Genomic DNA, 16,605 nt, shown 5'->3' on the forward strand with positions numbered 1-16,605 from the left:
TACATAAATCTGTTCTCAACACGTGCTGCTTCTATTAACTCTAATAATTAACTACAGTGTTCCTGCTGTAGAGCTTCATCAGTCTGATCACTTGGTCCATAATGGATTGAAATGGCAGAGCAAATTGAAATAAAGCAAAGCTATCGCAGGCATATGAAATGTGTGGCTTTCTGTTTTGTGTGGAATAAACTGCCGTATAGTTTGTGTGCTTGCCACATTTTTACAGCTGGCTTATTAAGAAAGCAGTGCAGCCGCATGTAATCACCCCAGCACAAACGTTTTCCCCTGATAGAAGCTGTCACACTGTAAATTCCCCAAGTAGCTTCTGAATAAGACGGGTAATTATAGCCCTGTAAACACACTGGTATTAAGGGAATGGGGTTAGAAGGTTTCACAGCCTGTGTTATAAAGCCTTATAAAACTGATGTGGAACACAAATTTCAGGTCTGTTTGCTGCCTGTGTGCATCTTCCCTAAGCTCTTACTCCTCCAGCAATCACTCTGTTCAGTGTAAAGTCATTATGGCATGGCTGCGGACAGATCTGGCACATCTACATCCAGTCTTATTCTCTTCTGACAAACAGAGGTATGTCACTTTGAAGTTCCAGCGAAACGTGAAGCTGGTACAGTATGACAGGACCTGCTAGCTGGCATCCTACTTAGACAGGAATATTTAAATGTTAAAGTGCCGAATGGGTTTGCTCATTGCTCTTGTACAATGGAGTGAACGGAGGCTACATGAGCTGGTATTGTTCTACTGAAAGTGAGTTAGGGGTTTGGATCCAGCCACATTTATGCCAATTATGGCTCATCAAATGAAGCCCTGAGTTTAACATCAAATTTAACTCCATATTCTTATGTTTGCACACTTGATTTCCAGAAGTCGTGCTGTTATTTTGCAGTTTCACTTGGTTTTTCCATATAAACACTTTTTTTGCATGTTTCCACAGAGAATTGTTATCAGTAGAAACAATGGAAACGACAGCTGCTGTGATATTTTAAGAATGTTTTAACTCTCACTTCTCAGGTGTCATATCACCTGTTATTTTCCCATCGTGACAAGAAGGCGTCTGTTTGCAGAGTCAGACATTTTTTCAGCTTGCCAAGCCCTTTACCTGAAAATGAAAATATGCCATCCATCTGGTTCGGTATTGTTTTTTTTGGAGATTATTTGACAGCGCATGCATAACTCCTTCAGGTAACTCTTATTGTCACAACAATTGGACTCGGATACCACGCAGGTCGGAGCTTTAAATGGTGCGCAACCAGTGATTGTCAAGCAGTGTTGTTCCAGCTGGACAAGCAGGTTTAGTGTTATTTTTGTCAAGTTCCCCAACATCACACGAGCCTTTAGCCACGCATGAGGCATGACTGAGAATTAAAATGCCCACTTTGGTCCAGATTGGAGTTAAATTAGTCTCAATAGGGTTACAAAAGTGTACAAAGTGTATGATCCACAAGCATAAAGACGATTTACAAATGTACATAAAGGTTTGTGTGTAATTTGGAGTACTGACAAATGTGTGCTTCAATCCACACACAGATATAAAGCAGCTTTATTGATTGTTTATTCCATAAGCACCAGTATATGTAATACATTGCATTCTTTGCCTCTACAGCTATGTTCTTCCCACCTACCCAGTCCATCAGATGCCCCCAACCATTACCAGGCTGTGTGCCGGGCTCTGTACGCCGAGAGCAGAGAACTGCGCACTTTCTTGGAGAAGATCAGGAGTGCCAAGGAGGTATGAACTTTTGATGTGTGACATTATGACGTTATTGCTAATTGAAGTGCAGATGAGTGCGACAGTCTTCTGCACTTACCTATTTTAAATGTTATCGCTACATTTCCAAAGTTGGGTGAACTTTTATGTAAGTCACTCAAGAACTAAGAGGGCACGTCACAAATTTCTCATATTATAAACATGAGTGCTAAGAAAAACTGATGGACAGAACAGACTGTGAGAAAGGACCAAACTCTTTTCTAACGGTTTTACCACTCTGGTTTGGTACATATGTTTGCTTAAACTGCTGGAATAGGGATCTATTCGGCCAACGGACTTATTGCTGGGGAAAGAAAATCCCAGAGTGGTGCCCAGAAGCAGAAACAACAGCCCACGAAGTGATTATAGTACAGATTGACTGAGACGGTGGGTGTCCCTGGATGACCCTCTTGTTAGGCCAGCCATGAGCTCGAGTGCTTGGCATAACTTAATTCTGAATGGGCATGTTCTGGCATCCTCTCTCAAGTAGCTGTGCTCAACCTAACAGGAACGGTTGTGTAAGCGGGATGTTTTTACTGGAGTAGCTGAGAGTTATTAGGGTGGAATACCCACTTGTGCTGTTTTTCCTTTTTTTTAAATTTTATTTATTTTATTTAGAGCAATATAAATTATTTTTTACAGTCATGAGGGGAAAAACGATTCTCAGTTGAATAACTAAATATGCCCTTACTGCTTCCATATTAAGAGGTTAAGTAGCAGGAGGCAGGTGCTGCTAATCAAATGCTTTTGATTAACTGATCATCAGCAAGTCTTAGCAGCCCTATATATTAAAAAAAAAGAAAAGGGGGGGGGAAAAAGAGGTTTTGCCAGTTTCTGGTATGAGTGTTAATACAATGGCATGATCTTCCCAGGAGTGGATGTCTCAACAAATTCACTCCAAGTTCAGAGTGCATTGCTCAGAAAAAATGCAAAAGACCCAAGAGCTATGTCTCAGTTTACAGGCCTCAGGTGGTATGTTCAACCTTAAACCTTAGTGCAGTGCAATTAGAAAAAGACTGAACAAGTATGGCCTGTTTGGAAGGGTTGTCACAGAAAGCCTCTGCGCTCTAAAAAGATCATGTCTGCACAGCTTTTCTCCAAATGTAGACAAACTTACCCACTTTGTCTCATCTGTCCGAAAGTATGTTGTTCAAAAAGTCTTGTGTTTTGTTTAGATGCAGCTTTATAAATATAAAACAGCATATGAGCGCAAACGACTAATACCAACGATAAAGCACTGAAGTGGAAGGGTGACAGTTTGGGCTTGTTTTGCAGCCACCTGGGCACTTTGCAGAGATTGAGTTGACCATGAACTCCTCTGTGTACCAAAGTATTCTGGAGTCAAATGTGAGGCCATCTGCCTGGCAGCTAAAGCTTTGCTGAAACTGGACAGTGATCCCAAGAAAATCAGCAAATCTAAAAAAATAAAATAAAATGGCTGAAAAAGAGTCAAGATGCTGCAGTGGCACAGACCAGATTGAAAGGCCGTGGTGGGATCTTAAGAGAGAAATAAGTTTAAGGAGACCATGTAGCAAAGCCAGAAATGGTAGGTTTGCTGTACAATATGTACTGTAAACACTAGCTTCTGTAGCAGGCATGATTCATGCAAACAGTCTTATGTAAGACGGTGTGGTTATAGAATCAAGTTTAACTTTATTACAGCAATTTAAAGAGCTCACAGGATTGCATCAGACCACTGCTGTATAGGGGACTGGCTGTAGCCTTAAAGGCCTCTGGATGATTGCTAATAAGCAACCATACACTGTACCTCACACATCACACATGCTTCCAAATTAGGAAATGATCAGTTTTTCTTAGTTTCTCTCACCGTTTCGGACTTTTCTCTAACAAGATTGTGAACAGCATTCTTCTCTTGGGAGCCAGCCAGACTAGAAACCAATGTAAATGTATTGAAAACGGCGTCACTGACTCTGTTATCATCGTTCAAAACAGGAATGACCCCAGGGAAGTGAAGGTGGGAGATGCATATGCAACTTTCATATCACTTTCACTGAAAGACAGAGGTCGGAACAGTGGGAGTCGGAAGTTAAAATATTACATAACAATTTTTATTTTTTTATTTATTTTTTTATTTTTTCCCCCTTAGGGACTTCTTTCTTTGATCTAAAACCCTGGTGTTATGGTAATTTGTCATTTTAAAATTGAGATTAACCAGCACAGAAAAAAGATTGAAAGTATTGGACATGTCAGGAATGAGGTTGATCTTGAGCAGTATCACAACTGAAGTAGGTCACCCAGAACAGTTCTGCATAACAGATTCAGCAGTCACATATTAATGGCAGTCATTAGTTGTTCATTGACCTTTTTTTTTTTTTTTTTTTTTTTTGTTGTTTTTTTTTGTTGTTTTTTTTTGTTGTGTTTTTTTTTTTTGTTGTGTGTTCCCCTCTGGCATAAATTCGATTTCAAGATGAGAAGGATCCACCTGGTCATGTGAATCCACATTTGTTTAATTAAACAGGCTGCCATGACATTATGGGCAATATGCCTAGGACCTTAACCTAATATTTGTCTGGGAGAGAGTTGGGCACAAGTTCACTACCATCACTTTGCTCATTTTCTGTCTCATTTTTTCCTTGCTAACATTCCATGTTATCCCATTTTGCTATCTTGCCTAGAACCTTCGGAAGATGGAAGGGGAGACTCAGGAAGAACCTGTTAAAGACCTCAATGAGCTGCAAAATGCAGACTGGGTAAGAAGATCTACTTGGTACATCAATTATCACTTTAAGGCAGGAATGTCAAACTCATTGTACATCATGAGCCACATGCAGTCTACTTTGATCTTGAGTGGGCCAGACCAGTGAAAGGCATTGCAAATGCATAAGTGCATCACTAACCGTGCCGCTTGTATTCCAATCAGGCACGGTTCTGGGTACAGGTGATGAGAGATCTAAGACACGGTGTAAAGTTGAAGAAGGTCCAGGAGCGCCAGTACAACCCACTACCCATAGAGTACCAGCTCACACCCTACGAGATGTTGATGGACGACATCCGTTCAAAACGTTACAAGCTGCGGAAAGTCATGGTGAGGGTGTTTGGAGTTTTTTTTGTTTTCGTCCTCTGTGTAGTTCAAAGACAAGCGATGGTTTTGTTCTGTAGCGTGACCTTCCATTTTTTTTTTTTTATCACGTCTTCATGTTACTTTTAATGTCTTCTCCCAGGTGAATGGGGACATTCCTCCACGGTTAAAGAAGAGCGCACATGAGGTCATTCTGGAGTTCATCAGGTCACGACCTCCTCTCAACCCTGTGAGTCGTGCAGAACACGGTGTCAGTAATTAGTATGGAGGCTCAAAATCAATAAAAATACATGAATTTATTAATTTGCAATTACACACAATAATATTGTATTTGATAAATATATATATACACACTTTTAAATGTATTATCTCAAACAAATTTTGGCATTAATCTAAAAATATGTCCTGTTTATTTGTTGCTTGATTAGCTCTCGGTCACACAAAACTTGAAACCAGTCAGTAACCAGGCAACCACTGGTCAACAGGAAAGCAGTTGGTGAGTGGTTGTTCACGGTCGCTAGGGAAAATTGGTTGCAAAGCCATAAAGCTCATTTTTCTGCAGTTTTCCCATTTTAGTGGTCCTGGTTGCCAGGGCGCCCACTGCCTGTCTCTTAAGTTGGATTTGATCTTAGTTCTCTAGTGAACCCTTAATGGGCTTTAGCCATTAGCCAGTCAACCAATAGTACAATAGTACCAATTGTAGTATGCTCAAAACACACTTTAAATTATAGCTCGTTTAAGCTGCATCCGTGATAAAGTAATTATTTTTTTTTTTTAATGGATATATAGCTTTGTTTAGGGAAAAAAAACTTTTGTGAGCAAAATAAACAAGTAAATAAATAAAATGACAGATATAGAAGCAAAATAAAGCAGACATATAATATTGCATTTATAAAAAAAAAAAAAAAGCAAACAAATCTTCTGTTATACACTAGATTTGACATTTTAATGACATCAGTTTAATTATTGAATCCTAAATTTACTTTAAAAAAAAAAGCTTGGTCCTTTGTAGCATGTCATGTATGTAATTGGTATAGTATTTAAGTATACCTCATGTACTCCACTTTCAGTACAGTAAAATTGAACTTGGACAGTGACGTGACAATTGTCGTCTATATTCAGCACAGCTGTGAAAACACTGAAGTCCGTGACATCAATATTTAGTTGTCACTTATGATACCAGTACCCTGCCATACACGATGCTGCAGATGCCAGATGGCTGAGTGTGAATGTTGACACATGCAAGTCTATCATTGCTTTTAGCTAAATGATTAATTTTGACTGAGAAAATAGCTGAACGACGTCATCACGCACTCTTTCAGAGCAGAGGTGTGAGAGGAAAATCTTGGTAATCAAGTACGCACTCCTGATTGTCACGACAGGTCTCTGCTCGCAAACTCAAACCACACCCTCCGCGTCCCCGGAGCCTTCACGAGCGACTGCTGGAGGACATAAAAGCAGAAAGGAAGCTGAGGCCGGTTTCACCCGACATGATCCGCAGAAACCGCCTGGGTGAGATGACGATTACACAAACCCACGCTCAGAAATGATTCTACTTATGGCCTGACATATAAGCACGAACTCGCACTGCTCTGACTCACATGCAAATGTATTGATCTTTAGAAGAAATCTCTCTGGGGGAGCGTTGTTCTTAACTTTCTGCATGACAGCTTTCAGTGAACCTAACCCATCCACTCAGGACATAAAACATTATCCATGAATTAATCATTCTTAACTGCAGCCATCACGAGTACTCGAACAGCCTGCTTCCTGCATCGATCTCCTCGCTTTATTAAAGGTATCAGTGTTTAAACAAGGATCATGCTGACTGCAGCTGTGAGCCTTCATGTCTTTAGTATAGCTGTTACTGCAGTTGCCCAAAGATGCCCAGGTCTCTGCGTGTGACCTTAAGTGACATTACTCATTATGTAATGCAGTGCCTTTTGAAGTGAGCAGTACATAGGTCGTAATCCTCTTTTAGTATATAATGGTTATACATGGACTGAACATGGTTTCAATTAAAGCTAAAAAAGCAGCAGTCTTTACCATTCAGTGTTCTGTGCAGTTCATAGACCGATCCCTTTGTAAGTGACTTCAGTAAACTAATGTTCAGTTGTTGCATAATCGTACATATGGGGCAATTCTGTTAAACTGTTTATGAAAATCTGAGATTATGGAGCCGTTGTGAACGCATGGACGTGTTAAACTGGGATGATTCTGACATCATCGTCCATTATAACATAACATTTTCTTTGTTTTCTATTTTGCTTCCTTCCTTTCCTTTTTTTCCTCCCAAATATGGGCATATCTGTCAGTCATGCGACCCCTTAGCATGTCTCACAGCTTTGACTCATCAGGTAAAGTTCATGTCACCTGTTATGTTCTATCCTATTGTTGTGCCCGTGTCTTATTCTAGGCTATTTTTTAGGATTTAGATTCTTGCTTCTCCCTGATTTAAACACACCCCACATACTTCACGCTTGTGTTGTACAAGTGCATTTATGACACACTACTGTCACTTACTGGCTGTTTATTATAAAGACACTTTCTGAAGGTGAGAGGAAAGATGGGTCAGCACAGTGCACCTTAATCTTAGGATGCGTGAAACTGTGTTGGTAATGTTCTGTTGCTGGGGTGATTTTTGGGGCAGCCTGTGGACACAATAAACGTACAAACTCCAGAGAGGGAGGGGATATATTTTAGGGGAGATGTTAGTCACAGAGGCTGTCTGTGGTATAGCTGTTATGAGATGACAATTGGGCCAGAGCCAGTAAAGTGAGATTACAAATCATCACTCTCTCTACAGCTTGCCTCCCGTGCTGGTCATCCTAATCCTCCCTCTCAATGTGAAAAGTGAAAGAATTATGTAACGCTGCTGTCAGCAGCCTAACCCCTTAGATAAATGGTTGGGAATGGGAGATGACTGTTCGAATGTAGCGTTACAGTTCACGAGGTGACCACAATCCAAATTATGTACGAGAATAACTTTTAGCACTGTGGCTGCACTCATTGTCTTTCCCTGCTTCCTCCCCCGCACTTCCCTTCGTACGCCTCTCCCTCTGTGCTTTCTAGTTTACGCACAATGTGTTTAAGCTTTAATATAGACCACTATCGCACAGCGTCCTGTTAATTCACACCCGGGGTCTGTACTATGAAGCGGGCTACAATTGTGATTGCGCAAAGCGCTGTCAGTCGCAGGTTTTCACATCTCCAAGTCAACCCAGGTTTTCTGATTCCAGCTAGAGGTGGTTTAATTTACATAGAGCTGCATACTTCTCGCAAGGATGGATAGATAGATAGACACATACATGTGGATATATATAAATTGTGAATCTCAACCTCCTTATTCTTTATGGCCCACACTCTGAGACCCACTGGATTAATGTGTCCCTGAGATTTACTCTTGGGTAAGGCTGTCTTAAGTTTATTTTTCCAACTGCAACCCAGGTGGTGTTAAAGGCTCAAGTAAAGAATACATATTTATTAAAACTACAGGGCAGCCTTCCAGATCTTCTCGGACCCCCCCCCCCCCCCCCCCCCCCCCCGAGTTACCTCGCTAAGCCCGCAAATGCTGCTTCATTGTACAGGCCCTCTGCTCTGACAGATGCTTGTTGCTGTCGAGTCCTCCCCGTGGTTCTAGTCTGGTGTTTGTTAACGTCTGTGTGAGCTTCGACTGAAGGTTATATTCCCTTAATTCATCTGCAGGTGCAGGGAAAAGCATCAGCACTCCTCAGGACTTGTTCCGCAGCTCAGGTAAAGCACACACGGACCGGCGTGTCGTGGCAACTTTGGAGTCTGTGTGACAAAGCAGGAGTGTCGTGAAAATGAGTGAGGGGAAATTGATGAGAAAATCTGAACCGTTGGCATGTGGCTGAGGTTTATCTTCCTCAATTCTGCCTCTGTGGTGTCCTGTCATAACACTGTAAAGAAGTCTTTAATACCAGCTACTGAAGGAGTTGACTCGTGATGTGTGGTTCATGTGTACATGTGACATCTGTAACAGTGTCTCTGTTTATTATGTTGGACGCTGTATCTTCCCGCTTTAATTGACTGTGTTTGACCCACAGACACTCCTGATGCTCGGAGGAAGTTGACCTGCAGCACCCATTCACTGTCCAGCAGCACAGCAGGACCAAATCAGGGCGGCGGGCAGGCGCTTAGCCAGAGAAAGAGGGTGCTCAAAGCGCCCACGCTGGCGGAACTGGACGGCTCAGATTCCGATGTAAGATGTCTGACTCGTATGATTGATTGCAAATGATCATGCGTGTCATGTGACTTCATCAGAATCTTGGTTATTATGCCAAAAGAGCAACAAAATTATACACAGTCCTATTTGGTGCAAAGAAAGAAAACAAACCATCTTAACTTTTTCATGCACAAAATTAAAAAGGAGAATTTCTAATAAGCAGTATAAAACAAATATTTTAAAAAAATAGATATGTATGTGATGGCTTCTTGAGCTCAGAGCATCATTATGTCTAAAAGAATCTTATTCCACAACATTGCTATAATATGGTTAAAGTGACGTTCTGATTTAGTAGCTAAGCTCTCACAATTATTAATGACACGTTAATAATAGGCACACAAACTTGATTGTGGTAGTTATGAATTTTCGATGAATTGCTAATATGTCGTTTTCTGGATGACAGGAGGAAACCACACGGAGCAGCTCCAGCATGTCCACGTCTTTGATAGAAGACACGTCTCCTGACTCCGTCGCAGCCACGAAGGGTATTAACTTTTGAACATAGTGTATTACACAAATTAAATGTTCCCTCTCTGGCAGACTTTTTCATGCATATTTGTGTCCCATGTCTCCAGCTCCAAAGTTCCTGCCTGTCTCCGCCACTCCACAGCCAGACAAGCGACAATCTTCACAGAGGCGGCACTCTATCGAGAAGGAGTCCCCTACCAGCGTCAGGCCTTTCTTACCACCATCCAGACAGAGCTCAAAGTCTTTGGTACGTTACCTTGTGGAGGCTATTTCTATTGGACTCTGTTTATGACAGATCTTTATCATCTAAATGATTTAAAAAAAAAAAAGTAAATATAAAAGCAGATACTCGGAAGCATTTCTGAATGCAGTTCATGACCCACCAGTTACATCGATTAACAGCACCAGACGTACAATACGTCTGTTGAATTTAAATGGTAAATGGCCTGCATTTGTATAGCGCTTTTCTAGTCCCTAAGGACCCCAAAGCGCTTTACACAACCTGTCATCCACCCATTCACGCACACATTCACACACTGGTGATGGCAAGCTACATTGTAGCCACAGCCACCCTGGGGCGCACTGACAGAGGCGAGGCTGCCGGACACTGGCGCCACCGGGCCCTCTGACCACCACCAGTAGGCAACGGGTGAAGTGTCTTGCCCAAGGACACAACGACCGAGACTGTCCAAGCCGGGGCTCGAACCGGCAACCTTCCGATTACAAGGCGAACTCCCAACTCTTGAGCCACGGTCGCCTGTCCTGTGACCGGCCATTGGTTTGCAGTGAGGTCACTGGTTTTCTCTGACTCTGAGCGTGGTCCTATGATTCTAGTGAAGTTGATGGATCTAATTGAAAGCACAGGACAGCACTGTACGAAAAGGATTTAGGTCAAGTTGGTTTATTCTCACTATTTATGTATTTCTTTTCCTTTTCCTTCCCCCCCCCCAACACTGCCAAACCCAGATCTTCTAATTAAGCCAGACTCAACTTTTAAAAGTCTGTAGTGATGCATGTCAAGAATTAGAAGGCTTTCACAGAGAGAACTTCATATTTTAAATCTTTGATCCCTAATCCTTTCCAGAATCTTTCATAATTAGTGACAAATGTTGCTGATTCTGTTGTTTCCATTAAAATCTGTCCAGTTGACAGTAGAAACAACAAACAGTGACGAGATTAATCTAAGACATCTTTGATGAGTCACTTTTAAAAGTTGGAATAAAAAGTTACTGTTCATTAATACTAGGATGTTAACTCTTTCTCCCTCAGATTCCTGCTACGGGTAACCCTCGTTTCTCTTTCTGAGTTAAGCAGTTTGTCTTATTTCAGACCTGTTTCCAGAACAAAATGATTGAGTGTGCATCAGAAGTTGGTGGGAGGGATTTCTGCCTGTGCAGCTTTTCCCTGGTTTAAAACACCCTCTCAAACTTCATTCATATAAGAAGCTGAAGCTCTTTAGTTAATGTAGAACAGTCAGGTCTTTGTTGCATCCCCTCCCTTTCTCGTACTCCTGTTATATCTCATTTACATGTTTACTCTGATTAGCCATCTTCTTCCAAAGACTCACTTTAAATTATTTCTTATTTTCAAATGCTACAGCTAATGACGGATCCCAGTGGCAAGGTAACTAGGTCAATTTCCTGTTTATCGATTTATTTATTTATTTGCAATGTCCACTAATCCTAACAATTAGTACTAAGGAATGCATGCATGCACGCAAGGGAGAAAGTGATTTAAAGGAATGCCATGCCAAGTATTATGGCAGGAATGCCATAATACTAAGTGCAATAATCCTTTCTGTCATCGTTGTATTTTTACTCAGTTGTATATAGTATTTGTATTCTATTTTTATCTTATTGTATATTTATTTTATTTTATTCTACTGTATATAGTATTTTATTTTATTCTATTCTGTACAGTTGTGTACTGTATTTATTCTTATTGTATTCTAATTTTTGCCTCATAACTTTTGCACTGTCCACTTCCTGCTGTGACAAAACAAATTTCCCACGTGTGGGACTAATAAAGGTTATCTTATCTTATCAAGGTTGGAAGATGCAGCCTAAAGCCTATCACTGTATCCGGCTTCTTCAAAGCTGTTTTTTATTGCTAGATGTACTCTGTGTGGTTTAGTTGAGGGAGCTGGCCGTATAGTGTGCGCAAGAGGCAGCACACAAGCTTTGTACTAGGATTTGGCAGAGACCGAGGTCTATGTGAGGACACCTGATTGGGTGAAGTTCAGGTGGGGAGCGGATGTGTGAAAGGATTTTAATGGACTGAAAGGAAAGCTGCAATGTCAGTGAACAGCCTTCCTTTTGAGGGGTACATTGAGATCAAAAATGAAATGTCAAGCCAGATATATTTGTTAAAAATTAAGTAATCCTATGTGCTCATGCATGTTTGAATGTGATGATGTAATCCAGAAGTTTTTTTTGTATATCTTTTTATTAGATTTTATGCTTGGTTACAACGTTGGCTGTAAGCTGATGACAGACCACCTAATGGGTTCATGCAGTTCTTGTATTAAATTTTACTGAGCGTACTGTGTGTGATTAGCTCGTTGGAATATAAGGTCTTGCTTCTGTTTAAATATCCTGTTCCCTCTGTCTGCTGGTCAGGTGGATGCCGGCAGTGGTGCTGAGGGCTCGGTATGTCGCCACTACTGCAAAATATCAAATTGTATCACCTCCAAGCACTGTGTGGGGGAACCATCCTGAATGGCGTCTAATTCAATCGGCTTGTTTTTTAGATGAATGGGACCTTGTGTTGTAACTGCTTGAGTGAATGCAACATCTGTGGCGTACTGAAAATAACTCAGGGAAGATTATATATGAGGCCAGATCTTATACAAGCACTCAATCCCAGTAAATGATGATGATCAGTAGATGTGCTCCCTGAGACATTTTCCCCCCTGTGGACTTCTTTTGTAAAACTCCAGATGAGAGCTCAGCTGGCACCATGATGGGGGATTCTCTTACAGATTGTTTCCTTGGAAACATCTGGTGAATAACAGGAGCTCAAAACGTGTTTTTGACAGAGAATAAAGCAAATCTGGATTAAAGTAAAGAAATCCTAGAGTTGTGGTTCCAGCATGGGAGGTGTTGTGTTGCATCACATGGAGGTTCTGCATTTATTTTCACAGCGGCGGTGTGAAACTGCCATTCTCACATCTCGTTGCATGTTTAGGTGATGTGGTGTGCAGTGGGGCATTTTTGTTTGGGTTTGTCAAACACATCACTGTCTGTGTGTTTGTGAGCATGGTTTGATGATGTGATGCATGTTTCCCCCGCAGGAGGAGTTCTGTTATCCGGCGGAGTGTTTGGCTCTGACGGTGGAAGAGGTGATGCACATCAGGCAGGTCCTCGTCAAGGCCGAGCTGGAGAAGTTTCAGCAATACAAAGAAGTCTACAACGCTCTCAAGAAAGGAAAGGTACAAAACCACCTGTAAACTTATGGTTTTCTCTTAAACTGATAATTTGTCACATTGATTTTGAAACGCTAGTGCACCTTCCTCACCTCAATTTTTGTCCTCCCCTGTCCAGCTTTGCTTTTCTTGCAGGATTAAAAGGTTCTCCATCTTCACCTGGTCCTACACCTGCCAGTTCTGCAAAAGGTAATTTGAATCGCTGTTAAAAGGACAGCTCGACTTAAAGAGGGAGACTCCAACATTTAAACAAAGTCTGTATTGGACACTGATTCCCAAATTTATAGTTTTCCTGTTTACGTACCAAACATACCCAATTGGCCTCATATCAAACAGCCACATGCCCAGCACATCCTGGCTGGTATTTCATTAGTCGATAAATCTACTGGATGCATATGAGTAGTTCTACATTTTTCATTGTTTTTCTTCAAACGCGTACGTTATTTAAAGTGCTTTCTGCACTGCAGAAGTCTGAGTCGAGACTAAAGAAACCAAACTATCTACTGTAGGAGCTCGTCTCTCTGGCTCTGCTGCATTAGTTTCTGTTTTAAGCTTTAAGTGACAGTTTGACAGGAGTGCAGTACAAAATCAGTGAAGTGGTTTTCACGAATTTCCAGCTTATCAGTTTTTTAAATTTTTTTCAGACCTGTGTGTTCCCAGTGCTCGAAAAAGGTACGAGACTGTCAACTGCTACTTGAAACATCAGTTTAGTATTTGACACTCATTCTTTAAGACCTACATGAGCCTTTTTAGTTCAGTTGTTTTGTATCTCTTTGCCTCAGATGCGGCTGCCGTCTAAGCCCTATTCCACACTGCCTATCTACTCTCTGGGTCCCAGTGCTGTGGTTAAAGAAGACACAGGCACATCTGCCCCAGCTGAGCCAGACAAGCAGCCGTTTGGGTCTGCGCACACCCGGCACAGTCTGCGCAGAAGGTGACTTAATAATCGGCAGCATCATCGTGTTGTGGCTGCGACTGCTTTCCTGTGTGTGCACAGATATTCACTCAGTTGTCTCTGTTTAGGTTGTCCAAGCACAGCATCAGCAAAGACGGGCGGTCGCAGGATGAGCTAGAGCTGCCCAAGGAGCTCACTGAGGACTGGGTCACCATGGAGGTCTGTGTGGACTGCAAGAAGTTCATCACAGAGATCATCACCTCCAGCAGGCGCAGCCTGTGCGTGGCCACCAAGCGGGCCCGCCTCAATCGCAGAACCCAGTCGTTCTACATGTCGTCGTCCAGCTCTGTCAACTTCAGGCCTTCGGAGCGAACCATCAATGAGTTGTAGAACATCGGACTGGTCTGTGCACTTTAAGTTAAGCTTTGTCATTCAATTAAAAAAAACAAACAAATAAAACAACAACAAAAAAACCAACAAAAAACTCCAAAACAAACAAAAAAAACCCCTCCCACAGTGATGTGTGTACATAAAGTGGAGTTTCGCAAAGAAGTAAGAAGTGACCATGTGGCCGGTCCATTCCAAGCTAAAGCTAGTAAAGTTTCTGATACTTCATCCTCCTCTCAGATTGGCTGAGAGGAGGGATGCAATGTGGGTCACAGAGAGCAGCCGAGCTTCTGCATGTGGGTGACGTTATCGAGCTGCTGATGTCACCATCATGAACCGGGGTAAGGATGAGTGGGAGCGAATGACACAGAAAGCCAAAAGGTGCAGTGGTATCGTGTAAATAGTTCAAAGGCCCAATCATAGTAGGTTTTCCAGTTCCTGTTTACGTCTAGCACTCAGGAAGAACAAACGATTGTCTTTTGACAGAAATGCACTGTAGATCTTCCCGTCAGGTCTGCTGGGGTAGATGTCTGCCAGTCCCCTGCCCCTCTGATTCTTCCAGCAACACTTATGCCAAAAGTTACATCTCTTCTTTTTTTTTCTTTCTTTTTTTTTTTTTTAAAAGCCAGTTTAAATGTATATTTGCTATGATCTCATGTGGCTGATACAGCACGTTGAGGGGTTAAAAATAGCCTGGTTATTTTTCTGGGTGGGTTTTAGTATTTAATTAAATGTATAATCAATTCTGTGCCTGGTGCCAAAATGTAATTTCTTTCTCTGAATGCCTTTTGTAGTTACGGACCTACTGTGCATAAGGTTTGGTTTCTCACCATTCAGGCTGGCAATAGAAGCACAGACGTGTTGGGTTCGTGAGTGTGTACATGTTGTATATCTTAACTGTTCCAAAATTAGATTTAATATAAATCTGTAACAAAGTATAATTTTACCACGTTTTAGGATTTCTGCCTCAAGAGTTTCTTTATTGGAAAAAGTTGTTTATTATTATTATTACTATTATTATTAATGTTATTATGTTTCTGTCAATATAATAAAGTTTTATTTCTGTTCTTGTATAGTTTATAAACTTCTCAGTGTTATACCCTTCTAAATCACAAATAGCACTTTTACTGGATCAATTTATTGTTTATTTTTGTTCATTTGTCTTAAATGATTATGATTTATAATGTTTTGTTTCACCTCTTGGGGGTTCATAGTGCCATTTTCCCCACAGTTCATGAATGAAAATGTGTTTGAGCGACTTCTGGCTGCTTCACAGGAAGGACTAATTACTGAATCCACTAGAAACACACCACTGAATTGAATGTAGGCACTTTAAGTATAGGACTGTCATCCTTTACCAATATTTTAGCCTTTTCAAATCACACAGTCTCACACGTGTTCAAAGTGTGTGTTTTGGGGGTAAAAAAAGTTGTTACAAAATGAACACAAATCTTAACCAGGCTGTTCGACGATGATGCCATGTTCCAATGAAATAGTCCATCTGATAAGTTTTATTTTAGAGATCTGTAAAGGAACGTGTGCATGCTGTACTGTGTTTTTTTTTTTTTTTTTTTTTTTTTTTTTTTTTTTTGTTTATCAAGGAAATTCTAATAAAATCATCATGATTCTTAAGTCTGACTCTGTTGCCCTGTTACAGAATTCAGCCTTATATGCCTGCAGGCTTACAGAGCACTGTGCAAACCTGTGTTAGGCAGCAGAGGGCGATAGAGACAAAATAAAAATGAAACTGGTTTCCTCTCCATCAGCCTGCAGACACCAGGACATCAGGTGGTAAAGGATCTGTATTGCAGACAGATCCACAAGTTTTTCTGTACCATTTGTATCATCATCCATTTTCAGAAGCTTAAAATTAATTGAACAATTGACCGATAACAAATGTTGAACTCACTTTGAATATTTAACTGAAAAATGAAGTCTAATGAGATGCTGGGACGCATCAAAGTGATGGCAAAATTTCTGAATTGGCCAAATAAAAAAGGAATGCATTCAATATTAAAAGACCATGTAAGAACACTGAAGTAGATGATGACAGAATTATTTTCATGGTTAAGAAACGCAAATAACCTCTGACCGAGTCAAGAACACTCTTGAGGAGCAAACCACTGATTACACTCAAGAACAGGAAGTCCAGATTTGCTAGAAAACATCCTGCACAGTCCAAGAAACATTCTTTGTTCCGGTGACACCAAGATGAAGCTGGATAATGGGAAGAGAAAAGTATGGAGAAGGAGAGAAACCGCTCATGCATACTACACCTGGTCGAGGTAATTTTATGGCATGGGCTACCGCTGCGACCGCCACTGTGTATACATAATATGACTGCTGATTGAAGCAGCTGGACGAATTATGAAGTGTACAGAGC

At 41.1% G+C, this 16,605-nt stretch overlaps 1 protein-coding gene across 1 annotated transcript in view; it reads left to right on the plus strand.

The window, feature by feature from the left end:
* spire1a (spire-type actin nucleation factor 1a) overlaps positions 1 to 15,183 on the plus strand; it is a 32,314-nt gene extending 17,131 nt beyond the window's left edge. Inside the window, exons 4-17 of the mRNA XM_085345847.1 lie at positions 1,619 to 1,744; positions 4,399 to 4,473; positions 4,644 to 4,808; positions 4,945 to 5,031; positions 6,185 to 6,314; positions 8,508 to 8,555; positions 8,870 to 9,024; positions 9,452 to 9,533; positions 9,624 to 9,763; positions 12,809 to 12,946; positions 13,059 to 13,129; positions 13,585 to 13,612; positions 13,723 to 13,874; positions 13,964 to 15,183. Of these exons, the coding sequence (XP_085201973.1) occupies positions 1,619 to 1,744; positions 4,399 to 4,473; positions 4,644 to 4,808; positions 4,945 to 5,031; positions 6,185 to 6,314; positions 8,508 to 8,555; positions 8,870 to 9,024; positions 9,452 to 9,533; positions 9,624 to 9,763; positions 12,809 to 12,946; positions 13,059 to 13,129; positions 13,585 to 13,612; positions 13,723 to 13,874; positions 13,964 to 14,225 (1,659 nt within the window). The 3' untranslated portion in view covers positions 14,226 to 15,183. The remainder of the gene's footprint in view (positions 1 to 1,618; positions 1,745 to 4,398; positions 4,474 to 4,643; positions 4,809 to 4,944; positions 5,032 to 6,184; positions 6,315 to 8,507; positions 8,556 to 8,869; positions 9,025 to 9,451; positions 9,534 to 9,623; positions 9,764 to 12,808; positions 12,947 to 13,058; positions 13,130 to 13,584; positions 13,613 to 13,722; positions 13,875 to 13,963) is intronic.
* The last annotated feature ends 1,422 nt before the right edge of the window (positions 15,184 to 16,605 follow it).

This window comes from Diplotaxodon limnothrissa, linkage group LG22, assembly GCF_057381915.1.
Source record: "Diplotaxodon limnothrissa isolate DT_005_m linkage group LG22, D_limnothrissa_male_GT1.1, whole genome shotgun sequence".
NCBI lineage: Eukaryota > Metazoa > Chordata > Actinopteri > Cichliformes > Cichlidae > Diplotaxodon > Diplotaxodon limnothrissa.